Below are 27,773 nucleotides of genomic sequence, written 5' to 3' on the forward strand. Positions count from 1 at the left end.
CTGGCGCTGTCCGTGGTGCTGAAATGCATCCAGTGACTGTCCTTCCAGTGAGAGAACTCATTTGGCTACACAATGGCCGAAGAGGGAGGAGTATATCAAGGTTTGACTAGTTTGTGAAGGGAGAGGGAGCCCACACTCTCTGAATTCTAGCTGGACTCTTTTCGAGCCACCCCTCTGTCAAGGAGAAACGAAGACAGGAAGAGAGAAAGAACGATTAGGAGGACGAGACACGAGACCCCCCCTTCCACAGCTGCACGCGCCTCCCTGATGATCGAGGGGGAGGGAGAGAGAAAAAGAGGGGGAGGAAAACTCAGCCAAGCCTCACCGTTCTCTGTTTCCCCTTCTCTACATTCAGAGGGTCTTTTCCTCTAAGCATGCTGCTTAGGAACGCTTCCGCTACAGAGGCGCTGTGAGAAGTAGGAGAAGAGGGAGGACTTTCTTCATGCTGACATTTTCAGAACTCTGACCACCCTTTTTCACTTGAGGACCACTTGACCACTCTTGCCCTTTCTTGGTTCTCTCTTCCTGTTCTCCTTTGGTGTGTCTGCTAATGTTTCCTCTGAGGCAGTGCGGTCTCAGCCAGCCAGCCAGCCAGCAGCAGCTCTTGTGTGGTGTGTGTGAGAGAGTGTATTTGTCGTTTGGGGAGGGGGAGAGGCACTCTGTATTGAGTTAAATGCTGCAGCGGCGATCTCGTCTTGTGTGTGCCATCGCTTCTGGTAGTCTCCCTGCTCCTCTCCTGTTCTCTCCACGGGGATAACGAGGGACGCAGCCTTGTCTTCATGGGATACAGCTGGGATTCAGGCGATAGAGTGCACTGGAAAAGTCCAGCACTGCTGGGAGGTCTGTAACAAAGGCTGCTCGCTCTATACTCCCTCTTTTCCAATCCACCACTACGCCTACCTTACTGGAGTACCGGATCGGATTCCGTGGTCTCGTTTCTTCTTCTCCTGAAGGATTTTGTGTTTTCGAATACCACGAGGAGAGGAATTTAATCCAGGATCATTATCTGAAGTTTACCTCTTCTGTGCTGCTCTCTTTTTTTTTTAAATCCATACCTCGGAGAACTCTGTGGAAGTTCCCTCTCCATGTGGATTCAGCACATGCTGATGTTCTGCCTCTTCATCAGTGATTGGGCTGTTGCATGGTCAGGATCCGAGGCTTGAGCAGGACATGGGTTGCCAGGTGGTTTGAGGACGCCCCTCTTTAAAGTCCTTGCACTCCGGTAGCATGCTGCGTCTGTGGCCCGGCGGGGCTCCTGGTGGTCTTGCTTCCACCCTGCTCCGCATCAACCTGCGCCTGGCTCTCTGGCTGCCGCCGCTGACTTTGGGGTCAGCCCTGGCTCTGGCAGAGGGGCCTGGGGAGCTGTACGTCCCTCAACATATGCCTCATCACCTCGTGCCTGCCGCCAGATCCCACGCCCCCCTGCGGGCAGGACATGGTGCGTACCTTATTCGACTGTCACATTCACCCTCTCACTGCTGTACCCATTCAGTAACCTTTCATTCCTAGAGCTCCTGCTTTCTGTGCATCGAGATTTCTGCATAACAAACAATATCATGCTCTTGCAATCTCACGGTAATTGTCAGAGGTCTATGAGTGTACTCGCGCAATTATGTGGTCAGGATGCAAATGCGATCTTTAAGAGGTGTTTGTGAACATTATGCAGATGCATTATGCAGAGTACAAATGTTGAGAGCATAATGTTGGCTGCACCACAATCACTTAGCGACCAGCGATTCAGCCTCCAGTCGCGCTGACTGTGCTCGGATACGTGCGTCTCTGAGTAATTTCTAGGGGCCGTTGAGGGGGCCGTGTTTATATAAGCACAGGGGCCGCGTCCTTAACCTCTCCTGTTTGAAAGGCCACATCCGTTCACGCTGACTCAAGCTGACCTTTGACATGATGGAATTATATTCAAATTACATTGTGGTCACCGTATCATGTTGTGTGTGTGTGTGTATTTAATTCAGCGAACCAGCCAAATTGAATGTGCGAGGTCTAGAAGGGACAGTGGGACAGGCTTTTATGCGACTGTTAGACCCCTGGGCCATCCAGCCATTTCTACACGGGTGCACCACACTTCCTTAGAAACTCTATTACTTCTGCATTGCCGTTAAATCCCACTGGCCACTACTCCTGAGACCGGTACACGGTGTAAATTGAACACCTTCTGCTTTATTGCACCAGATCCCCCCTCTCCCCAGTTTGTGTTGTAATGTCTCGTTGCGGCCGGCTGTTTAAAACTATCAGAGCGATTTCCACGCTGTGTGTGCAGAGGGGCTCGAGCTGTCAGTATGTGATCCACTGCACTTATATAACGAGACCTGGCTGCCTCTCAGCATTATCCTCACAGATTATGCTTTGATAAAAAAACACACACTATTGAATAGAGGCAGGAGGAAGTGAGCGGAAGCTTGTGAAGTGAGACGAGTCATTTATCATCCTTTCCTGAAAGGCTCTTAGTTTTTCTTCTCTACCTCCTTGCCTCTCTCCCTATCACTCTTTCCTTCTGTCTTTGTCATATCCTTCTTTTCTGTGCGTGCGCGTGTGTGTGTGTGTGTGACACAGCTGGCGTCTCTAATGGCAGGGTGTGCTGAGATCACAGAGCCCCGCTGCTCGTATGCGTCCCCCCAGGCGGCGAGGCAGCGCATCAGGGTCCATTGCTTCTGCCTCCGCCCCTCTCCCGGCCAAGCTAATCTAAACCTCTCAAACCTCCGGACCTCTTTTGCCCGAGAATATTCCGCGTCATTGTTCACAGCTGAGCATAATTCACGAGCTCTGATAAGGATAAACTAAAACCAAAGGCGCTTCCAGCTATGTGTCTGCTATGCTATTTACAGCACCAGCGGACACCTTCTCGGCCGAACTGCAAATCCGTCCAGCCCTACCTGCTTCCAGCCCTGCTTTAGTATGCCACGACGAGGAGTTCGAGAACAGCACGCGTTCTGTTGTTGCAGCAAAATTACCATTTAAAAACCATTAACAGTAGGTTATGTGGAGTGCAGAAAAGAGTGTGTGTGCGCCCTTGTCTGCGTGCACCAGTAAATGTGCCCTCTCTCCCACCAAAATGATTGGACGGGAACTAAAAAATTAAAGCAGAAAGCGAGGCAAATTATCAGAAGTTACCCTGGGCTCCAGCACAGTGTTTTTAAAGTCAAACCCATCCTCTTTTTTTCCCTTTTTTTTCTCCTCTCGTTTTGCTGCAGTCTTGCACTTTTATCTCCCCCTTTCCTCCAGAGTTACACTGACAAATATAACAGAAGCTGCATTTGGATATGGTTATACAGTACGCTGCGTTCTCACACCTACAGAAAAATGGATCGTATGTAACTTGTAGTGCAAAATCGAACCGTTAAATATCACTCCCCCTCGTTCTTAAAAAAAAACCATGTTTGTGTGAGCGTTTATGTGCCTGCATATGTTTCTGAAGGCTATTAATGAGCTGTGTTAGTATGCTGCCTCTTTCTTTCTCTCGTCTCCATCACTGCGACTCGGAGTAAGCGAGCTGATGAGGCTGAGTAATCTCCCTCTGTCTATCTTTTGTGCACTGTTTTATGTCTGAGCTATAGTTTGAGAGGCCCGGATTGCTGTAATGAAAGGATAGCGTGGATTTCCTGGTTAATGGCGATGTGCTTGGTTAAATATGATACTCTGAGAGACTGAGAATTCAAAGCGTAGGCTGTCCTGACTAAGAGGAAGATAGAGGGAATTAAAAGAGGCAAAGGGATGAGCAGAGTGGTTGGAGACTACATGCACTTGACAGTGATATTCCATTGGGAACAATACAGCATCTCCAAACAAAGTGAGACAGTGAGTGACTGCACAGGGGCTGCACGCCGCACTATATAGTGGGTGCAGTGTGTGTGTGTGTGTGTGTGTGTTTATATGAGAAAGACATATCATCCCCTTGATAGTATAGAGGTGATTGATTCTTTAAATGCTATACACTCTCCGAAGAGAATCTGGAGAAGCAGAGGGAGAGACAGAAGGAACAATAGCCGGGGTGTGTAATCTAAACCCAGTCAAGCCAAACCTCCAGAGAGATTTCTCATTATGTCACAGTAGCTCACACATGGGGCTCAGGGAGGCTTAGACTGGACGTACACACACACACACACACACACACACACACACCTACCTGCAGAGATTATTACACACACACACACCTGCAAAGATTATTACACATGCTTCTGTCTAATAAAAGAGTTATTTGTGAACTCATCCCTCAATGTCGACACAACACTTTCATTCTTTCTTTTCTTTAATTTCCTTCCTTTTTTCCCCTCTTCCTTTCTTCCTACCTTCCCTTCTTTTGCCTCCGTTTCTCCGGTTTTTCCTCATCCCTTGCTTCTTTTCTTCTTTTTCCTCCTTCATTCCTTTCCTCTTAATTTTGTCTTTTTTTCCTTCCTTTACCCTTGTCCTCCCCTTCATTCACTTCTTTCCTCTTTTCCTCCTCTCTTCCCTAATTCCTTCCTTAATTCCTTCCCTTAATTCTTTCTTTATTCCTCCCTTAGATTCCTTCATTTCATTCCTTCATTTCTTTTTTCCTTCCTTTTTCAATTTCTCTCCTTCCTTTCTCCTTCCTATTTTGCCTCTTTCAGTTTCTCCTATTTTTCCTCCTCCCTTGCTTCTTTCATTTTTTCCTGCCCTTCATTAAGTTTTACTCTTAAATTGTCTTATTTCCTTCCCTCCCCCTTTTCCTCCCTTCATTTATGTATTCCCTTTCTTTCTCTTTCTTTCTTTCTTTCTTTCTTTCTTTCTTTCTTTCTTTCTTTCTTTCTTTCTTTCTTTCTTTCTTTCTTTCTTTTTTTCTTTCTTTTGCCAATTCAATCTCTTCTTAGATTCCTTCCTTCCTTCCTTCCTTCCTTCCTTCCTTCCTTCCTTCCTTCCTTCCTTCCTTCCTTCCTTCCTTCCTTCCTTCCTTCCTTCCTTCCTTCCTTCCTTCCTTCCTTCCTTCCTTCCTTCCTTCCTTCCTTCCTTCCTTCCTTCCTTCCTTCCTTCCTTCCTTCCTTCCTTCCTTCCTATTTGTCCTCCTCACTTGCTTCTTTACTTCTCCCCTCACTCTTTTCCTCCCTTCATTAATTTTCTTCTATTGTTCCTTCCTTCTGTCCACACTCATTCCTAAATACTCCTTCCTTACTTTTAAATTTTTTCGGCTTTTCTTCGTGCAAACACAAAATGCAAATCATACACTCAGATCAACATTACGTATACCCTCACAGGAGAACGGACACGCTCACACTCACACACCCTCAGCCTAAGCCTCATCGTCTTCCAAACCCCCTGGAGGTGCTCAGGAGCCGAAAGCTCGTTATAAAAACACAAAGCAAATCAAAACAACATCCACTAAAGTGCCACAGCAGACAGGCTTTCAGCCAGCACAGCACTGACCGCTCATTCTCAGCTCTACCCTAATTGGCCCTGGAAAGGTCAGCAGGAGAAATACCAGAGCTCTACCACGACCACAAACCCCAGTGCTCCCTGCCTCTTTCACTCTTTAGTGGTCCCTTTTGACGTATGAACTGCTGGTTTTTCTCCAGCCAGGCCTCATTGTTTTGAATAATTTTGCAAAGCGGCATAGAGTCGGCTGTGGCATATATCCTCATTGAATTGTATTGTCGTAATGTGCCGTATAATGCGCTGCTCTCCAGATTTGTCGAAAATTCAGTTTGTGCCAGGCTGTCCTTAAATTGCGTTGCACTAAACATGAAATAATTCAGAAGACTTTACATTTTACAATGGGCTTTATTGTTTTATTAGATCTGATTCATTCAGCCCCCTCAGGTCTGACAATAAAAACTGAAGAGAGTATTAAAGAAAGGAAAGGAAAATGTTTTGACAGTGCCAATGATGCATGTAAAAATCAAACCCATGAGGCGTGCAGGAACTGAACAGTATTAGAGCTGTCCGTGTAGACTCTCGACTGCGTCCCGAGGCAGCCACCCACCCACCGTGGAGGCTAAACTCTCGTAACCGGAGACGGAGCCTCTGTCAGTCAGACAATAAAACCGTGCGCTGCGCTAGACCCGCCATAAACATGATGTCTCGTCTTGAAACCTGCGCCTCAAGTTGATTCCTGGTGAGGGAGGGAGAAACCGCAGTCAAATTCACGAACGTTTCTTCCTTGCAGATTCTGCTGATGATAACGGCCAGTTTAACGGCATCAAACACACACACATGCACAGATACACACACTCATCTACACATCCGTACGCTCTTAGGTTGGCCAGTGTTCCGCTCGAGCTGTTGCCTGTAATTACCCAGTTGGTGTGGAGCTCTGTGGTGTCAGTCTGGTAATTGGAGCTGCAGTAATTCACTTTTTAATTGCCTGTTTATTATTGCAGAAGCCTCGGTTTTGTAGTTGCAGCACAACTCGCACTGAATGTTTAATAAACAAATACAATGTCACAGACTCATATTTCACATAAACATTATAATTGCTTCACATAAAAAACCATCAACACACTCACTCTCGCCCACACACACACACACACACACACACACACACACACACACACACACACACACACACACACACACACACACACCTATTCTTTTCAGGATAATGGAACAAAAAAACTAAAAAAAACTGTCAATGATGTCCATGACTTGCCGGGCGGATGAGCTATCAAAACACACAGAAAACAATATGCCACATACCTGTAAGAACAAAAACAACAAAACTGGTGTTCAAACATCACATGTTAAATTAAGAAATAGACAAAAAATAAAACATTTTAATCAATGTATTGTCTTTTCTTTGCTGGGGGCAAAGCGTATATTAAGATTTTTTTTAAATTATGTAAATTGTTATAGCTCACTCAAATTATACTGAATATATATATATATATATATATATATATATATATATATATATATATATATATATATATATATATATATATATATATATATATATATATATATATATATCGTTATTTAAATTAAAGATCAATCAATCGATTAATCGCTAACATTAATACTGCAGTGGGGTGTGCAAATGCTGCCCAAAATGCCATGTTCCTCACCAAATGAATAAGAATTGGAGGTTTTTAATCTAAATAAAGTGATAGTAGTGTAAAATGAGTCGATGTGATTGACCGTCTAATTAAATGACTTTATTTAATAATCAAATATAACGACTATAGCTTTCAATAATGTGTCACCAACGCCACCTCATATGTATGCTATTCATAATGTGTAACTCCTGTTATGGCAACTAAACCCTATTCATTTTTCAGATTTATTAAAATAGCGTTCTCATCATAATATTATGTAATATGACTGTCCCAATCAAATATATTATTAATTGTGCACTGCTGTTTGAGCTGAAGCGCTGAATAAACACCGGTAAACTCAAGCTCTTTGCTAGTGGGTTATTTAACACATCCTATATGAGATTAATCAGATATATACAAAATAAACATAATATTACAAATTATATCTGCACAATATGATGCAAATGCACAAGTGAACTTGAACTTAGTTGCATGCTATTCAAAATGTGTAACTCCAGTTGTAGAAGCTCTCTTCCTGGAGCAGCACTCTGAAACAGCAACTACAGCTAAATAATTCACAATGTTTTATTACAATATTGTTCTCGTTATATATGTGATATGACAGTCCCAATCAGTCATTATTAGCCATGCATTGCTGTTTGTGCTGCATTAGCTGGAGCTGATCACCGTTGTGCTTTAAATGCATCCTATTTGAGATAAATCAGATATGTATATAGGTGTACACGAAACAAACACAATATTTCAACTTACATTTGCACAAAAACAAAATGCTGCGAATGCACATGCAAACTTATATTCATGAAGGTGTAACTCTAGCCTTTTAACATAAAATGGTCTGCTTTATTTTTCCTCGTGTTGAGCAGCATGCTTGCACCTCTACTTGCTTAATCGACGATCGATACATTGTCGATTAATTGTTAGCATCCCTTATTTGTGTGTGTGTGTGTGTATATATATATATATATATATATATATATATATATATATATATATATATATATATTATTATTATTATTATTTAAATAATACATTTGATGTATATGGTGAAAAAAAATCTCCTTTTACCAGATGATTATAGGTTTTAATACACTTTTAAGTAATTTGCAATGCTCTTGAAACTCATGAAGGTTACAGTACAGCGTGTCATTTTGTTTTTGGTGGTTTGAAATGTTACTTTTAGATTTGTGTATACTTCTCTATGTGGGGTCTTCACTTTGCCTTCTGTTTATTTTGACAGTATTTTCATACCAGTGGGGTGCGTTTGTGTTTGTGCATTTGCGTGTAGACTCTAGATATGCAGAACTGCGCGTTTGTGTGCGTGTTTGCCCACTGGGTGAATGGCTCCAACCCTGCAGAGTTTGACTGATGTTCCTCATTCTAGCATGCAAGTAGGAGGTGGGCAACCCAACACAATGCACTGTAATTTTAGACCGAACTGCCAGGGCCCTCACAATACGTCTGTTCTCAGGAAAGAGGCATCTAGGGACATGAAGCAGAATAGAGTGGGAGCTCAATTCATTCCCCATTCGGAGACACGAGCACAATGTTTTGTGTTTCTGAAACGTTTATTGATGGAAAGTCAGCTCAGCGCAGCTTATAAATATTGTGTTTTCAGCGGTGTGATTTGCTGCTTATAAGCCCCCAAGACAATGACGGTATTGGATGTCATTGATTTTACATTTAAACACGGATCCGAGAAATCACATGATAAAATATGAATTGTTCCATATTCGTAACTCTTTTTTTATCCATGAAATTATTTTAAAGATTATTTTAGAGGAGACAAGGGGATCTGGAAATTACACAATGTTTAATGTGTACATACATATGCTACATACATACACATATGCTAAACATTAACTTTTGCAACTTATTAAAATAAAGAGTATTGAAGTCATTGTTCATCCAAAAAGGAAAATTCGATCACCATTTAATAACCTCACTTTGTTCCAAACCTGTATGCTAGCAACATGAGGGTTAATAAATGATGAAACGTTCATGGGAACTTCAGCAGCCTGTTGCAAATAAAGAGACCGGAATATTTAACTTCCTTCATTATTTAATCACTCTAATTCTGTTCCACATCTGTAGCATGAGGGCTAATAAATGATGACGGAATTTTCTTTTTTGGCTGAACTATCCTTTAAGCACAACTAGTATAGCTTGCGTATAAAAGTAGAGAGGGATGCGTATGACGGCTCAAAGACCCTGGCAGAAGAAGAAGCCGGTGCGTAATTTAATTTCTCCAGCACATAATGGAGATTACGGCTATGATGGGATTCCAGGGGGCCAGGTAATATCTATCTCATTAGAACAGCTCTCCCAAGCATTCACACACGGCTCTTCTTTGAGGCGGCAGTCGGCCCTCTCTCCTTTGCTTGTTCCTACTGATTGACCTTAGAAGGGTGGTGGAGTGGAAAGACCCACACGGTTGTTAGGTAGCGAGGGTCTTCTTTAAAACCCAGACCCAGCTGCCCACCCAGCCGAGATGATGGAACATATTTAAGGGGCTAATGGTCTGGCTTGCACAAAGAGCCTGCCTCATTTAACAGCATCAGAAAATAGACTTCAGAGAAGAGGTTTAACCCCGTTAGAGGGAGGGCAGCAAGCTCCTTAACCACATCAGGGATGGGAGTGAAAAGTCAGGCTGAGGGAGATAAGAAAAATAAAGAAAGAAAAAGAAAGAAAAGAGGGTGTCTTGGAGAAGCGCCCAAATACTTGGGATAAGAGCCGACTGCACAAACACAGAATCCAGCAGAATGTGGAGAGATGACAGAACATTATCAAGAGAAAAAGGAAGAGCAGGATTAAGGCTTGACGCAGGCCAGATTCAAACCCATATTCCCCACTTCCCCATATCTTATGTCTGAAGCCTGTGTTGCTATGCCACGTCCCCAAGAATCCGGCGGGTATTTAAACAGAATTGAGCTTTATTTCTCTCTGAGGACTGCGCAGTCTCTTTCTTCTAACAAAATCAAATCTTTTCAACACAAATCATTAAATCATTTTCACTGTGTTTGCTTAAAGGTTTGTTCATCCAAAAAGGAAAATTCTGTGTTTAATGACTCACCCTAATGTTGCTCCACACCCGAAAGACCTCCGTTCATCTTCGGAACACAGTTTAAGATATTTTATATTTAGTCCGAGAGCTTTCTGTTGCTTCATTAAAGTATATTTATGGAATACTGTCCCTTTCCAGAGCAGTAATAAAAACCTTAATTAGTCCAAAGTAGTCCATATGTGACATCAGTTGGTTAGTTAGAATTTTTTGAAACATCGAAAATAGATTTTGGACCAAAAATATCAAAAAATACAGCTTAACTCAGCATTGTCTTCTCTTCTGTGTTTGTTTTCGATCATGTTTGCGACTGCTCCGTGACGCTGCTGGCGTGTTATCTGGTGCGCAAGAGCTTCGTTTATAGTCTGAGGGAGACTGCGCAGTCGCGAACACGGATCGAAAACAAACCCGGAAGAGAAGACAATGCTGGATAAAGTTTTTGTTTTACATTTTGTTATTTTTGGTCCAAAATGTATTTTCGATGTTTCAAAAAATTCTAACTAACCAACTGATATCACATATGGACTACTTTGGACTACTTAAGGTTTTTATTAACTTTCTGGAAAGGGAAAGTATACCGTACATACATTTTCAATGAAGGGACAGAAAGCTCTCAGACTAAATATAAAATATCTGCGTTCCGAAGATGAACGGAGGGGTGTGGAACGACATTAGGGTGAGTAATTAACGACAGAATTATCATTTTTGATAAACCAACCCTTTAAGTATGAACAGATAATATTCAGTAAGCCTATCATTATCACAAAATGAAGATTCATCCCCTTTGGATGAAGTCCTTATCACCCTCTCTAGGGTTTATTTTACAATGTTCATTGACCCTTAAGTGAAACACAAAAGATATGAAAATACTTTATATTACAGTGTCCTTTTTATACTATTGGGTTAGTTAATTATAACATAGTTGCCAGCATCTAAACATCAACAAAACCCCAACTCTTGGCCTTTAGTAAGTACATGTTGTTAATCATATTATTGAGCATTTACTTGTGTACATTGTAACAAGGACACAAGTATAACCGAATACATTTTTAATTATGTCTTCAATTTATATATACAATGAAAGTCAGTGGGGTTGTTTTAGACTATATTGACAAGATAAGGTAAAACATTCTTCAAAATATCTTTTGTGTTTCACAGAAGGAGGTCTTACAAGTTGGGAACATCATGAGGGTGAGTAAATGATGATAGATTTTTTAGGTTGAACTGTCCCTTTAAATACATTCATGAGTCAGATGTCATCTTGTATTTTTAAAAGTTGATTGCACTGATTTTAACTTTCAGTGTGCCGCCGCACATTGCCCATTTGTGCCCGTAAATCTCTGCATAGCTTTACGCTTCCCTTCCCGGCAAATCCATTCACTCACCCACAGCTGCGATTTGCCGTCATACTGAGCGACAGATATGAGGCAGGCAGCCGTAGCGGTTCGCACGAAACAGATTTCAACAGAGCCTAAATCTCATCCGTTAGCTCTCCCTATCCTCTTCACATCTATGATGGCCTGGGCGCATATGTGTGTGTGAAGTTCAACCATCTGAGCCCCGCTAATGAGCAGAGCTCATTTCCCTGCGTTTCGAACAAGCTCGTCAAGGGAGTCGTCACTAACCGGGCGTTAGTTCGCGTGTGAATCTGTGCGCGTGTATGAACATTTGTGTACCCATGTCAGCGAATGTGCCTGCCCCGAGGGTGTTGTTTTTGGAGGGGGTCAGGCCGATCGCTGACACGGTGTGAAACAGTCTCATTGAGATGCGGTCAAGGGGGCTGACGAGAGCCCGCTGGTGAAAAATCACAGAGAGTGGAGCTAATGAGCACGGCTCTGCAAATAGAGAAACGTGCCAGGAAATAACCCAGCCCTTCTGAAACCGCTCTCAGCACTTTAACTCGGGGCCTCTCGCTCTTCTGAGAGCTCCGGCTTCCTATGGGCTTTTTCCCCGTGCTGCTTCGCCGCCCGTCTTATCTGCATCTGGAGCTCAGAAGCGCAGCAGTCCTCGGAGAAGAGTGTTGAAGTGCGTCTCGCATCTCCCGAGGCTGTTATCTTGAGGTTGATGAGCTCTTTGCTCCGCGAACATTACCCCGACTGCACCTGCCACAGTCGAAGCGCTTTCGCCTGTTTTGCTATTGAAGTCACGCCTGATCAAAAGAGCTGCCGCAGTCCGCCAGTTAATGAGATCAACTCCATTAGTACCATTTCTCTCTATCTCTCCCCGCAAAAAGTGACGCCGATTTACCCGAGAAACCTTCCTGCAGGCGTTGAATCACAGTGACCCCGCTCACAGTAAGCTACCTGCTTCTGACACTGTAATTAGCTCCATCAGGCATTAGCATGCGTCTCGCTGAGCAGGAATAGCTGTCTAGTCCGTGCCGTGTTTGCCCACCTTTGGCAGAATAAATGCATGCAGAAGTAGATGCTGGGCTGGGGGCTGTGGGGCTGGATTGATTGTCCGGTGTGTTGGCGGGTGAGGAGAGCGGCTGTAATCAGCTCAATCAGCCCAGGGCTCGGATGGGGGCTGCGTGCTTTGAGTGGTTGTAGCAAGAGCGACTCTTTTTAGCACATGCTTCGACAGACACAGGTGCTCCTGGTGACATCAGCGTACCGAGGGTCACACAAGGGCTATAATTTAGCCAATCAGGGACCAGCAGGGGCCGTCTGGCACTCTGATGGGTTCATCAAGATACTCCTGTGCTTTGTGTAATGGAGCAGAGCTGTGCATGTGCACGCACACACATGCCAAATGGAAATAGTTTTCTCACTTATCTTGATGTTCGTACACTTAATATTCTGTTCCTTTCTCTTTCTCATTCTGCAGCGGGAACCACATACATATTCGGACGTGATGGAGGGCTCATTGTGTACACATGGCCGCCCAACGATAGACCGAGCACACGAGCTGACCGTCTGGCTGTCGGCTTTAGCACCCAGCAGAAGGATGCAGTGCTGGTTAGGGTGGACAGCTCTTCCGGCCTGGGAGACTACCTGCAGCTTCAGATTGTGAGTCTCACACACGCAAACAAATACTTACAGTTGGGTCACAAAATCTGAGAACGCGAATTATCAGGGTTTTTTTTATGATGAGTTATATTACCAGCATAGCAATTTAAGTGAAATTTGAATTGCACTGAATACTAAGAGAATCTAAAATGTATTCAAACTCCTTTTAGCAATGACCTGCATGAATTTCACAAGTTTTCAAGTTTTATCCAGCATGATTTGAGAATTATCCAGTGAGCTGAAAGAACATCTTTCATCTTTACAAAGAGACACATAATCAGTGCCACAAATGTAATTGTTTAGCCCAAAAATATTGCAGAATCTTGAGTTTAGTTCAAACGTTTTATTTCCAGGTTTATATAAAACAAATCCCAGATTTTCAATATGGTCTCATACTTTTGGACCCCACTGTTTGAACTTGCTTAAACCTACACAGACTCTCCTGAGAGTGCCTGCTGTTCATTCATTCTCGCTCAAACCCCAGAGTAGAAATTCACCAAGCATCGTGCTCCCGAAGCGCCCTGTGAATGATCATTAGGGTAATCATAGTGTTCTACGCCTCCTCCAACACTCAAAGTGCTGGTCTGTTTTAGAAAGTTCCAGCGCCTCAGACCGCCCTCATGAATAAAATCTGTATAATGTTCAGAATAGAAGGCTCTACCAACGCTTGCTCTGAGGATGCTATTTGATAGAACCCGCATTTCCTATGACATGCTGTGCTGGAGGAGTGGGAGGTGGAGGAGGTGGAGGCAAGGGGGACAGGAAAGTGTTTGGCACTGAGCTTCGAAGAGTTATGTTTTTTTATTTATTTATTTCTTTTTCGTTCGTTCTATTTTTTATTTTTTTACGCCCACTCCTGCTGTAATCACAAACTTGATTCCCAGAAGAATCAGAGAGCTCTCTCAGGGGTGGCATCATGGCGTGACTGTTGCACGACTGCCTCAGCAAATGCGTTGCGAGCGAGGTGAGGTAATGATTTCTCCAGCTGAGCCCTGGAGTTTACGATGCGTGCTGCTGTCCATGACTTCAGCTACAGTGCTGCAATGCCCCAACATACCTTTAAAGGGATAGTTACCCTAAAAATGAAAACTCTGTCATTATTTGCCCTTTCCAAATCAGCATGACTTTCTTTTTCCATAAAATACAAGAAACTTATTTTTTAAAGCTAACCCTGGCTGATATATTTAATATAATAATGTAAAAAACTCAAAAATAACACAAAAGTACGAAAATATCATCAAAATCTATAATTTTATGATACTTTGTCGTTTTTGAAGTGTAAAATAAAAGTGTCATTGTCCAGCTTAAGTTAGTTCGGAGTTGTTCATTTCTGTTGTAAAAGCATTAGTTATTAGTTTAGTTCATTTGTCTATACAGAAGCTCTGGAGAGTGCAGTTATATCATTGTTCAGCTCAGTTCCGTTCTCATACAATGGTGTCAGTGAAGTCGGATCAATAATGTTGAAATGTTTGTTTCACTGAAGACAGAAAACCGATTTTGTGATGACTTGAGGGTCAATAAATTACATAATTTAAATACCATGCATGGTAGACTATTTCTTGAATAAAAGACACCAAATCTAAAGTATCAACACTAAGTTTAGTTTGCATGCTTGTGTTTACATATGAACCCTGTGCCCTGTGTATGTAAATATGCAGCACTGATATGCAAATTCATTATGTGTTATCAAACAGCAAAAACACAGAAGCTCAATACTGTAACTATGATTTACCTTCTCATGTACTTGGAACATTGCGTTCCTCGCATTTCAGCTCCGATATTAGCTTGAGAATTAAAGGTGGTAGGTAGTAATGATATCTTCGGAAAATGAGTCTTAAAATGAGCTTGCTGGAGTTGCGTAAGACCAAGATATGTAACACTTTACATAATGCCTGTAATTAAGATTATCACAGATTATATATTTCCATATATTGGCATGACAATTAATCAGGCATCCATGACTGATATATGGCTTTTTGGCATAGGGATGGCAGGGAATGTTTATGAGCAAATTAAAGGCCCTTAATGTCTTGATGCGATTAGCGGTGGATATCTAGGCTAATTCTAATGTGTGACTGGTGGAGTCTCTGCAGTGCTACGTCTGCCATTTTTGATGCTTGTTGGACTGATGACTGCTAAGCCAGCATAAAAGGTATTTACTAAATGAATCAGTGTTGTGTAGGAGGGCAAATTAGCTGTACCTACATCGCTAACCGTCCATAAAGCAGTTGAAATCATTATAGATATCCGGTACCATTTTTACCCCATAATTAACGGGGGGGAAAAAAAGATTTTCCCTTCCATTTCCGTTAATTATATTTAGGCACTGACAAGATTAAGCATGTCAGTATTGACATTAATGGCGAGACTGTTCGGTGATGTAACAGAATGTTTTGATAAACCTGTCTGTAGACTGGGAGGATATCATTATCCAGAGACTGCCTTTCTGAAAGTGAATTAACTTAGGATCATTGACCATGTTAACGAGCGGGCCTTGATGTCCTGATTTTTCAAACAGACAGTGGCATCCCTCCCCCCGCGCCCCGTTTCTGCTTATGACCCTAAACACTTGTGACAGAGTTCATTTAAATCTCATCATATCACCATCACTGGGGATTATCATTAGTCATCGTTCACCCCAAATCATTGAGCCACTTGCTCATGCAGTGAGAGAGAGAGAGAGAGAAATAACGAGACTGAGAGCGAGAACTGTAAGGAATGTTGAGACGGGCACTGTACAGAAAAAGAAAACATTCGTATGCATTCTTTCGCTCACCATAACGCTGCATTTTAAGGGGTAATGGCCTATTAAATACATTTCTTCCGCTCAGGATGAGCTTGCCAGCTGTTCGAACCCATGGCCAAATGCCTTGCGGACGGCCGGTCATTTGTGGCAGCCATGCTAGCCGCCAAGCAGGACAGGAGTGAAGGAGAAATGGATGATGACTGTAAACGAGTCAAAGCCAAGTGATTATACCTCCGGGGTTTGACCAAATCATTAGCACTTTCTGACCTCTCACACTCTCGATGCCAAAAGAGTGTTGTGAGTGTGTGGGCAGTCTAATGAGCACATCAGTCCAATTGAAGAATGGTGACGATCACAGCTAACTCAGCAGTGAGAGGTACAGAGGTGTGAACAGTAGTACTGACAGGGGGATAGAGAATGTGTGTGAGAGAAGAAGAGAAAGGAGGTGAATATAAACAGCCTTCAGAGAGCACCTGCCGGCAAAAGCAGGACAGGCAGGGTGATCATGTTAAAGGGATAATTCACCCACAATTGAATAGTATCCATTTACTCACCCAGTTTTGTTTCAAACCTTTGAGATGTTCTTATTTCCATGGTGCACAAAGTTAGATTTTTTTAGGGCATTTAACTCTTTCCCTGCCAGCGTTTTAAAAAAAAAGTTGCCAGCCACCGCCAGGGTTTTTGACAATTTTCTCCAAAATTTAATAGCCCATAGAATATATTTTTTATGAATATCTGACAAAAGACCATACAAAATTAACTGTTATGTTTTTTCTTACCTTAGAATGAGAGATTTCTATCTACATGAATTCTATCTACCACGGGTCCCTTTACAGTAAAGTCACCATTTTGCGTGTACCATTTTGCGTCGCCATGTTTCTACTGTAGCCCTAAACGGACAAACTGCTCTACAGAGCGCTAGCTACTCTCTGCTGTCTCAGATGACCCTATAAATTGTCCCTAGGATGTAATGCTCTGTTTTTGCCTTATTTGGAAGAGTCATGAATATTAATGTTGAGCTCTGCTCTTATTGGCTTATTTCAGCAGCTCGGAGCTCAGAGCAGTTCAGTAAAGCGGCTTGTGAGTCCTGACCATCCTGACAGAACACAGATCAGAAATCTGGCAACCGCACAAAATATCTCAAATGGAGATTGATAAAATGCAGCTTACTTGTTTATTGGTGTTTTCAGATCATCCACGCGCGAGAAAGAGCTTGCGTTCATGCGGTTGCCAGATTTTAGTAATTAAATTCCCCAAACAGAGCTTTTCTATGAAAAGAACTCGTATACACTCCGGTTTTTACCTAAACATTCCAATCTGGCAACCATATGCACGCGAGTTCTCTCTCTCTCGAGCACGGATGATCTGAAAACACCAATAAACAAGTAAGCTGCATTTTATCAATCTCCATTGACTATCGTTTTAACTTATATGGTGGAAAAGGTGACGTTTGCTAGAATGATCGCGTGAACGATCTGTAAAAAAAGTATCTACGGTTGTATTTTGTAATACAAAATAATATTAACCTTTCATTAGACACTATTTAGTTTTGTATGGTACTTGGAGTTTCCTATTGTTACTGTACTAGCATCTTGCGTCATTTAGACGATGCGGTCTCTCTAAAAAACTTTCAATTTAATCAGAAATAGTTTAAACAGCTAGTCAATAAGTGGATAAATTACTTACTGCTTGCAGGAATATAGTTGTAATTGCCCCTTTCTTCAGTTTAGGATGCTGAGTGAAGCTTGCTTGAAATGGGCCGAACAAACGAACGATTCGTTGTGGTATCCGATTATAATAAACCTCAACCATGTGTCATGAGAGCCGTTTTTGCTGTCTTCGAGTGTCTTGTAGACCATCAGTAGATTTCAGTACATTTGGACAGATGCAAATGTTGGGGGCGCACTTTTTTTTCTGTTGAGTTTTAGATTTACGAGATTTACATAAGAAGTAGGAGGCAATGGTGTTTGAGACTCACAGTATGTGATGTCCATGCACTGAACTCTTATTATTTCACTATGGCAAGGTTAATTCAATTTTTCATTCTAGGGCACCTTTAAATGTTTTTGAAATAAGTCTTTTATGCTCAACAAGGCTGCATTCATTTGATCAATAATACAATAAAATAGTAATATTATGAAATATTATTATAATTTATTAGCAATCTCATTTTAAAGGTGCACTATGCAACTTTCCGTCCACTGGAGGGCGCCTATTCTAAACAAAGGCGTAGTTTGATGATGCCAGGTGTGAGTGCAGTATTTTGGGACGTGATCTTCACCTCACAGCTGGTGGAAAATAGGACTCGGGCAGAAATCATGTTCATGGATGCGGTTAATAACGTTACTGTAGTGTAAATCAGAGCAGGGCCAAATGTTGTGGGGCTGAGCACGGCCGCTGGAGCGATTGTTATACAAACACACGGCTCGCGAGTACCGGGACTTTTATTATGACGGGACGGGACACAGTCGCCGGCCGCACGCGCACTTCCGCTTTTTCCGGTCAGGTAAAGCAGCTATTTTTATCATATCAGATACATTTAAGGGGCCAAGGGCTTCGGCCATCCGTCCACTCTCTTCCCTGAACTGAAATGAAGTAGTGGGCTGTACTTTCCACACGATTGACATCAGGTTCAAGTACGCCCACAAGCCGTGCGAGTTATTCGTGTATTGCAGGTTGGCTGGTGGTTATGTTGCCCGTATACCGCCTCCCATGGCCGAGACTGGTATTACGCCGCCTGTCGGGCCGGGGCTAGTAATACTACTGCTAATCAAGGTTGATATCTCTGCAGCACTATAACTTGACATTTTTTTAATGACATCATCGCCCTTATTTCTTCTCATTCTTTTGATGCGTGTAGGTCATTTTTTGGATATTTTTACCTCAATTTTTACACATGGCACCTTTAATATATTTTAAAATGTAATTTATTCCTGTGACAGCAAGGCTGAAGTGTATGTGTATGTAGTGCAAGGCTTCAGAAGAAGAGAAGATCAGTGTATTACAACTTCAATTTCAATCATCAAACAAATGTAAGATATGGTCTCAGAAGACTTAGAAAATAGCAGTTTCATGATACAATTATGCTTCGTTTTGTTGTTTTACTGCTTTTGCTGCTTCACAGACCTAGACTCCATTTACTTGAACAATTAAAACGAACAACCAGGATATTATTCAAAAATTCACCTTTTTTTGTTCCACTGAAGAAAAAATCATTCTCTTTTTCAGGCGAATTGTATAGAAAATATAAAAAATGATATAGAAATAAAAGTCACTGTTTGGATTTAAATAGGATAAGAGTCTATGATTCGGTGATTATTGCAGTGATTGTTATTTTTCTAGCATGTTTAGTTTGGTAACAGTTCCTCTAACTATAATTCATGTGTAGCTTTTCATTTCTTAAACAACCATGTAGGAAGACGCATCATGGTTGTATTTCAGGATGACAATGTCAAGATGCATCTGGCTCAAATTGTGAAAGAATGGTTGAGAGGGTGCATAAAGAAAACATTTTTGCACTTAATTGATTGTCAAATGTTGTGATGTTATTTCCATCAAGGGGTGCTTCAATTTTTCAAGATCATGTATTGACAACGGAAGAGTCAAGCACTCTGTAAAGTCTCCTCCAGCACATCCTAAAGACTTTTAATCAATTTAAGGACTCAGAGGTGCCAACTTATGTGTGAAAGTGATTCTTCATGCTCCCTCACAGCCATTCTTTCACAATTTGAGCCTGATCCATCCTGGAATATGACCATGATGTGTCTTTCTACACGGTTAAGAAATTAAAAGCTACACACTCCATCAATTAGGGTTAGAAGATCTGTTGCCAAACATAAAACATGCTAGAAACATAATAATTACTGCAATAAGTGATTACTTGGAGCAATCATAGACTCTTAAGCATTTGCCTATCTAAATTATAACAGCAACATTTTTTTTGGCCAGGCAGTGTGTGTGGTAACCACATATATATTAGATGTTTCTAGTCAAAGTGACTCCGGGCAGTCAAAGAGATTCATATGCTCATACATGCACGCGCACACACACTCGCATTTGGATGAAGGTGAAAGTAAAAGAGAGTGACAGATGCTGATTTTCTGCTTCAATTGTGTCTGAGTGGGCAGGACATACCTGGTCAGACATGAGTGACGTGTGACATGGCTCTGAGTGACAGCAAAGTGTCTGCTGACCCCATACCGTCAGTGCAGACTAAGCCTGTCTCCACCCAGCAGCTTAAATGGAAACAGCCAGTGCTTTGGAAAAATGCCATTTTGCTTTTCTCCGTCGAAAACCCGGCGACACTTACTTCCTCCTTCCACTTACCCGCATAATTTGAGTACAAGTCATTCATGCACGCTGTCATTTTTACATACTGTCAAACTGCATGCCAGGTCATTATGCAATTTACGAGTGGCGTGGAGAACAGTTTGACTGGCCACAGACGATTTAATATTTGGTCTTCGTCAGCCATTTTTTCTTGAATAAGTGCGCCATATGGCAAACTGTGCCTTTGCTATCTTTAGTATCTGAAAGGATAAGCAGACAGATGGCAGCAGAAGTAAAAGCCGAATATTTAAATTTATTCATCAAAATAAAAGAGACAGGTGTTCTTTTAAACGCTCTCTTTGTGACAAACTCAGCCCACTCGTTCCTTTTGCGTTGTTTTTTTGTTTTTTATGTTTACCACGCTTTTATCTTCAGATTAGAGTCAGTGCATGAAAGAACATGTTACTATTGAAGACCAGTGACGGGTTGACAAGGATCACTACAAAAATAGCAACACTTCACTACGCCTCGGATTTGTCAATTGTAATATGAAATGATATTGTCTGCGAGAGATATTGCATTCAGGCCACTGTTTGTATTTGTTTTCTTTTTTTTAACTCTGGAAGTCGTATCTCGGCACTGCAGTAGGGAGACAATATGCTTGACTTCTTGGATGGCTTTTGTAGACAACGCCCATAGAGTGCATATGGTTTTCAGGTTCGAGAGGAACTAGGACAGAGTGCTATTTTCAGTTTTTAGAAAACTTGGAAAAGAAATCTCTGCTGCCAAAAAGATTCATGATCTCACCAGATCCAGCCCTTACCAGAAGATAAAGAGAGATTGTGAGAGCGAGCAAGCGAACGCTAGAGCGAGAGAGAGAGACACAAAGAAAGAGAGGAGGAGGGGGTGAAACAACAAGAACTGCTTGCCAAAGTGGAATTATTCTGCGGACACAACAAATTTATCTGTTTCACACCAAACCTGCAGTACTCAAACATTGGGGCACATGCACTCCGGAGCGTGTCACACACAGTGTGATATTTTGATCTAATATCAAACACACGTTATTTATGAGAGCGTATATTGCATGTCTGGGTGTTCTATCCAATTAAGCGCATTCCCTTGGTATTAGCTTGAACATTACTGTGAGGCTCTTTATGTAAAGTGGCTGAGGTTTCCTGGATGCACCAGCTCATTTAAGCTGAATGCCATGGCAGATCAGCATCCCTGCTGTGGCACACATACTCCGTCATACTCCATAAGCTTCTGCCTGCACCTTTTCCTAAATAAGACACATCATTAGTGGCTCTTCTGTCCTCCAGGTTTCCGGAGCAACCGCACATTTGTGTGTGTGTGTGTGTGTGTGTGTGTTGTGACATATGAGGACACAAATGTGTATTATGACATAGGCATTACAAGGAGAGGGTGAAATATGAGGACATGGCCGTGTCCCCACTTTTCAAAAGGCTTATAAATCATACAGGATCAGTTTTTTTAGAAAGTAAAACTGCAGAATGTTTCCTGTGATGGGTAGGTTTAGGGGCAGGGGCAGTGTAAGGGGATATAACATACGGTTTGTACGGTATAAAAACCATTACGTCTATGGAATGTCCCCATATGTCACAAAAACAAACGTGTGTGTGTGTGTGTGTGTGTGTGTGTGTGTGTGTGTGTGTGTGTGTGTGTGTGTGTGTTTGGCTACTCTTGATTGAACATTTTCCCCTTTTCACAATTATTTCGTTGATTTATTTAGAGCTTAAAAGGGATGGTTCACCTGAAAATATTATTTATGTCATTATTTACTCAGCCTCATGTTGTTCCAAACCTGTACCTGCACTTTCTTTGTGGAACACAAAAGGTATAGTCATTGGGGTGGATTTGGAAACATCTTATTTGTACATACTATGTATTTATTGAAGTAATGACAATAACTGGGTAATAACTAGGTACTAACTCTGAACCTACCCCTAAACCTTAGCTTAACCCATGTAGTTACCTTACATTACTGAGTACTTTGGTGAGTATGTACAGCGGGTAACACTTTATTTTAGGGTTTAATTCTCGCTATTAACTAGTTGCTTATTAGCATGCATAGCACATGCTAATGACTTATTCTACATGACCATATTCTACATTGCTTAATCCTACCAATACCTAAACTTAATCCCAACAAAAACTTCTTACTAACTATTAATAAGCAGTACATTAATAAGCAGTAAACACTATAGTCGAAACCATAGTTTTTTATATACTAAATACTATATATTATATATTTGTTTTATTTATTATTTTTTCTTGTGGACTGAGCCAGAAAGCTTCCAATTTTAGTCCCATCTGTATTCCTAATGTTTTATTTATATTAGCATTTGCCTGATTTATAAAACATTTCCTAAAAACATGGTAAACATTTTTTTTCCTCTTCTGGCTGTTGATAGTATTTTCTGATTTATGACGAGAATAAAAATAGATATCCAAAACCCCCTGTGCAAAAAAACTTGCATGTCATGTCTTGTATGTCTAACATGTCAACAAAATGAAAGAAGAATTTTCAGCCTAGCTTTAACAAATGTTCACATTTCTGTTCAGGATAGTAGACGTAAGTATATTTAGCAGAACGAGAAACATGCTCCTCTAAACTACTACTAATTTATTTTTTACATTCATATTCTCAAGTTCAGAACAACTAGATTATTTTGTGTCTGGCGAGGGGAGATCGTCACAGTTCCAGTGTAGATGAAATGCTCTGTCAATCAGGATGGCACCGTGGTTGTCACCTAATTGCCTACAAGAAACGAGAGAACTCTAGAGAACAGTGTTGCTATAACAACCCCTATTGAGTCTAATGAGAATCCAGTTGTATTAATTCTTTATATTTAGAGCAGCACTGCAGGCCTCAGTGGAGCGGTGACACGAAGCTGGAGACGGACAGGGATGGCCGAGATGCAGTGATGTGGAACCCTTCTTTTAAATGACACCCCTTCCTTCACTCGCTTTAGGGATCATTTAGTAAACACACAATCCTTAGCACATCACCCAAAACATTTGTTATTCTGTGGTAATCTGGGATTTGGTGTCACGGCTCAATTTTGCTTTCCCCTCCCGTATGTTTAGCCCCTGAGGCATTCATAATAGAGCCGCCTTCTTTCTTTCTTTTTTTTTAAACAGAAAATTCTGTGAAACTGGGACGTTATTACACCCGAGACTGAATATAGGACGTAGGGTGTCTCTTTTAAACCATGCCCACTTTAAAATTGCAGGAAAGGCCCGCTGCAAAGGTCTGGGCCCCTTTGTCCAAGTCAGAACTAATGTATGCTTATGGCCAGGGACTAAAACAAGCTTTTTGCCACACCTGCCAATGGCTGATGGCTTCTGAAAATTAGATTTGATACCAGTAAAAATTCACCATTCTCTATTCCAATTTCAATTGCATAGGGAAAAATACTAGCCTAATTAATATAAACTGAAAACAATATTATAGACAAGTAAACAGTCAGTAAAAAATAAGAACAAATAATCAAATTACAAGCAATAGAACAAATAAATACAGTAGAACAAAGATACAGATGAAATGAGCAGTGTTTTTTCATGTTGGTCTAACAGTAGTTTTAAAGTAAGGAAATTGAATAAATCAAATGTAAATAATACTGCATAGTCTTCACTGTATACATTAAATATAGATTTATCCTTAATAAAGTTAAGTCAGTCGAGTAGAGAGATTTTTTGTCTTTTGTTGTTTAATTAACATTAAATAACTAAACCTTAGTCAGTCAAGAGCAGTGAGAGATTTTTTGTCTTTTGTTGTTTGCTTAACATTAAAAACAGACACTTTAAGACATAATGCCATTTCCGATATACTGATACTGTATACATGCGCTGTCTTCCTTGAATATTTGCATTTACTTGTTTACTAGGTTACTCACAGAGACTGATATTTTTTATTTTTTAAGTAATTTTGTGTGATTTTGTCCGTTCAACCACAAGAAGACATGAACGAGAGCTCAATTCAGCATTCACATGCTCTCTGAAACATGGCTTTGAATGTTTGTGGACTGAAAACTCCCCAGACCACACGTAAGTTACAAATTGAGTTCTCTTTTGTGTCTTCTTGTGCTTGAATATTTAAATTGTCAAGGCTTAAAATTTTGTAACTGTCCTGAAAGTCATACACATTTGTTCATGTTCATGTTCTCACAACATTGCATTGCTAGGATTCATAAAAATATTCCTGGCCAACTGGCATTTGACACCGTTTCATTTACTGGCCAATGCCAATGGCATTTGGTGAGTGTTACTTGTAGACCCTGTTTTGCGTACAGAATGTATATATTCCCAGTTGACCGTATGTGGTTGATTCAACTCTATCATTTCAGAGATTTCAAAAGGGTTGCCACACTTGGTGTTGGTCCCAGAACTCAGAGTGAAGGATGAGGACAGCTACCGGAAGGGTGAAAGAGAGGTCGTTCTCCAATTAGAAGGGGGCGTGGAGTGTCACAGCCCATTGGAGTGCAGGCCAAACTCTCACATCACTTCTCTGACCACAAAGCTGAAAAAAATGGGCAGGGAGGGAGAGATTGGCCCTGGAGAAACGCTGTTAGAGAGTGCAGAGCAGGGTGAAGGAGACGCTGCCCCATTGTTCCCGGTGATGGGAAGAGGATAGGGCTAACGGGCAGAGTCTGTCTTCATTATGGGGTGTGAGAGGCGGAAGGAACATCCAGCTTCGGCCCAGCTGGAGATGACAACATGGGGCGTGTGTGTGTGTGACAGAAAAAGAAAGCTTGAGAGTATCCAGACAAAAACACACATCTCCTGGGAGGGTATAATGAAGTCTGGTGTTGCGATTTGTCCTCTGCTAGCTCTCTTCCTGCAGATAGGTGTGAATTAGGGGAATTCGCAGAGGGATCTTCTCATACACACCTCATTTCATTATTTTCAAATGCCACATGTAGCTCTTGCAACGGGCAACAAATCAATCGGAAGGACCACACGTTCCCACAGCAGACTATTTCAGTGTTTTCAAGCTAATGGCCTCCATCTGTCGTAAATTTGTCAAATAACCATTTTCAAAATTGCCTGCGCTCATGTGCAGGCTTGTAATAGCTTTCATAACAAGTCTCCAACAAGTTTTTAGCTAACCAAGTAGTGCATGTAGGCATGTAGGTCATCAAGCAGAGCACAGAGTGGGCATAGTTACTGTTTTATATAAGACAAACACCGTGGATTGAGTTAGTATTATTAGCAAGTGCTTTCACCAGAAGAGATTGTTTGCACACGAATACATTTTATTGTAATTAGCAAAAGTGAATCCCACCCACTGAGCTGCATCAAATCGGGAACCATTAAGGATTGAGGCCATCTAGTGGTGCGGATGTGAAGTGCACAGAGTGATTTCACTCTCACTGCTCACATTAATAAGACAGCAACATGCATTGATGAGAATTTACACTGAAAATGACAAGCGCTGCATCAGAATAAAGATTAGATTCCGTTTCACTGAGACTGTCACACATTATTGTGTATGACCAGCATATTGCCTTAAGGCGCTGATTTCAAGGGGGAAAAATCTTATAAGGTTATTTTTTTCCTGTGATTTCCTGTGATTCGATTATGTTATCTGCCTGCAGGCTTGTTGAAAAACTTTTGAACATGAACGGGAATGAAAAACTAGTATTATTTAGTTTACAAGGCTTAATGTGTGACACAGTAAATTTTATTTTGACATCTGCAACATTCGTGCCACCCCCTTTAAAATTACAGCTTGCTGCTGGTAATATTCCTTTGCCCTAAATGTAGCATGTGAGTTTATGTCGTTCCATCAGCAGTGTTTTTATATATATATATTAGAAATCAGAACCCCACACAAATCTGAGGGGTTATGTATCACCCTGAAGGACTGATTCAAAAGAGATTGAGTTGAAATTATTTTACAACGTGAAAAGAATTAGGACACGAGTGATACAAGAGACATGACACTTGCACAGCTGTGCAGGATATCAATTGCCTTCGACAACAGGCAGTTATACAGTTAAGCGGTCATTTATTAAACCTTTTTGACTTCTACAGAAAAAATCCATATAATGAGCAGTTTTTTTAACATCGGACCAGTCTGTCATATCACTCAGCGTTACCCTTCTTTTCATGTGATTAAATAATTTCAGCTGAAATCAATATTTGATGTCCATTTGTTTCTTTAATTGGTAAGTAATCATATAATGTGCAGGATAGTGTACAGTCAGCCGGTCGTTAATACGAAATAAACCATTTCAGGATGAAACAAAACCCTCCCTCTGTTCAATGGTGTCCTAATCAAACTGCCAGGATTTATTTTGTCATAACGAGTCTCTGACTGTACATTATCACTTACATATCGCATAGCTAATGCAATAAAACATGCTAAATTGCATTTCATATAATATTTACTAAACGTATTAACCAAAACCGTAGTATTCTCTTAATGTACACAGACATAACAAATATATCCTCACTAATTATTATCAGTTTCTTTGTTACTATCATTTCCTTCACGTAATAGCCTCATTAAAACATAAATTATAGATATTTCGGTTATTAAATATGAATGCTGCCTTATGCTGCCGAATTAAAGTGGAGGTAAATCTTTCTGATGCATTGTGCTGTCAGGAGAAATTGTGCACAGGCTGATAAACTATCACCTTGTTTGGTCCTCAATAAATTTGGTACATCTGTTATTCTGCCATTTAAGATGGAGTGGTGCTGCCTTTTTATGAGGGCCTTTATTAATAATCAAAAAATGTCTTCCGAAAGGTTGCAAACACAAAAGATGAAGTTCATTAAGTGTGATGTTCATGTGGTAAAATAATCCAGAGAATATAACTTGACCAGAGTGGCTGTGATAGAATCTTAAATTATCTCCCTCTTTCTTTCTCTGTTCTCTCTCTCTCTCTCTCTCTCTCTCTCTCTCTCTCTCTCTCTCTCTCTCTCTCTCTCTCTCTCTCTCTCTCTCTCTTTACAGGAAAAAGGCAATATCAGAGTGGTGTTCAATGTGGGCACCGATGACATAAACATTGAAGAAACCTCAAAGTTTGTAAATGATGGAAAGTACCACATAGTTCGCTTTACGAGAAGTGGTGGTAACGCCACCTTGCAGGTGGATGATCTGCCAGTCATTGAGCGTTACCCAACAGGTAAGAGCCATAAGCCTTTATACGCATGTTCTCACACAGACACACACACACATTGACACACAATCTAAGCCATGCAGCTATGCACAATGGGAACAATAAAAGGCTGGCAGAGCTCATGAAAAAGAGTCTGAATCACAGGGTTAAGGACAAAATGCCTTTGTCTGTGATTGTGGTTTCTCACAGTTAAAAAAAGGTAACCCTGGTATCCTTTCCAAATGTCAGCAGAGATGATTGCTCTTGGGGCTTTAGAAGGCTGAAAATGTCAGAGCCAGGGTTATCAAATTCACCAGCCTCTCAGTCGCCTGAAAAGCCCTGACAAAAGCTTGACAAGAGATCAGAGATGAGAAATAATCCCATTGCTCTCGTTTGTCAATCATGATGAAAAGGAGGCGGCTGTATTAGTCTTTTAATTTGTATTTTACTTCAAGCTCTTCGTAAACCATCTCTTCCATTACTGAGATTATTTGCTCGCGCAAACTTCTTTTCTTCTTGAGAGCAGACGTGAGAGATTGT

General features: G+C 41.2%; 1 protein-coding gene and 1 long non-coding RNA gene across 20 annotated transcripts in view; one reads left to right on the plus strand and one right to left on the minus strand.

The window, feature by feature from the left end:
* nrxn1a (neurexin 1a) overlaps positions 1 to 27,773 on the plus strand; it is a 212,976-nt gene that overhangs the window by 146,948 nt on the left and 38,255 nt on the right. For 17 of the 19 annotated variants that reach the window (XM_067430710.1, XM_067430707.1, XM_067430708.1 and 14 more), the window contains 2 exons: positions 12,904 to 13,085; positions 27,089 to 27,260. In XM_067430710.1, the coding sequence (XP_067286811.1) occupies positions 12,904 to 13,085; positions 27,089 to 27,260 (354 nt within the window). Of the gene's footprint in view, positions 1 to 646; positions 1,439 to 12,903; positions 13,086 to 27,088; positions 27,261 to 27,773 lie in introns of those variants that run through there. The other 2 variants (XM_067430726.1, XM_067430725.1) reach the window with 2 other exon arrangements.
* LOC137056571 (uncharacterized) overlaps positions 5,579 to 27,773 on the minus strand; it is a 48,668-nt gene continuing 26,473 nt past the window's right edge. The window contains exon 3 of the long non-coding RNA XR_010900390.1: positions 5,579 to 6,076. This is a non-coding gene — a long non-coding RNA (uncharacterized lncRNA). The remainder of the gene's footprint in view (positions 6,077 to 27,773) is intronic.

This window comes from Pseudorasbora parva, chromosome 21 (genome assembly GCF_024679245.1).
Source record: "Pseudorasbora parva isolate DD20220531a chromosome 21, ASM2467924v1, whole genome shotgun sequence".
Lineage (NCBI taxonomy): Eukaryota > Metazoa > Chordata > Actinopteri > Cypriniformes > Gobionidae > Pseudorasbora > Pseudorasbora parva.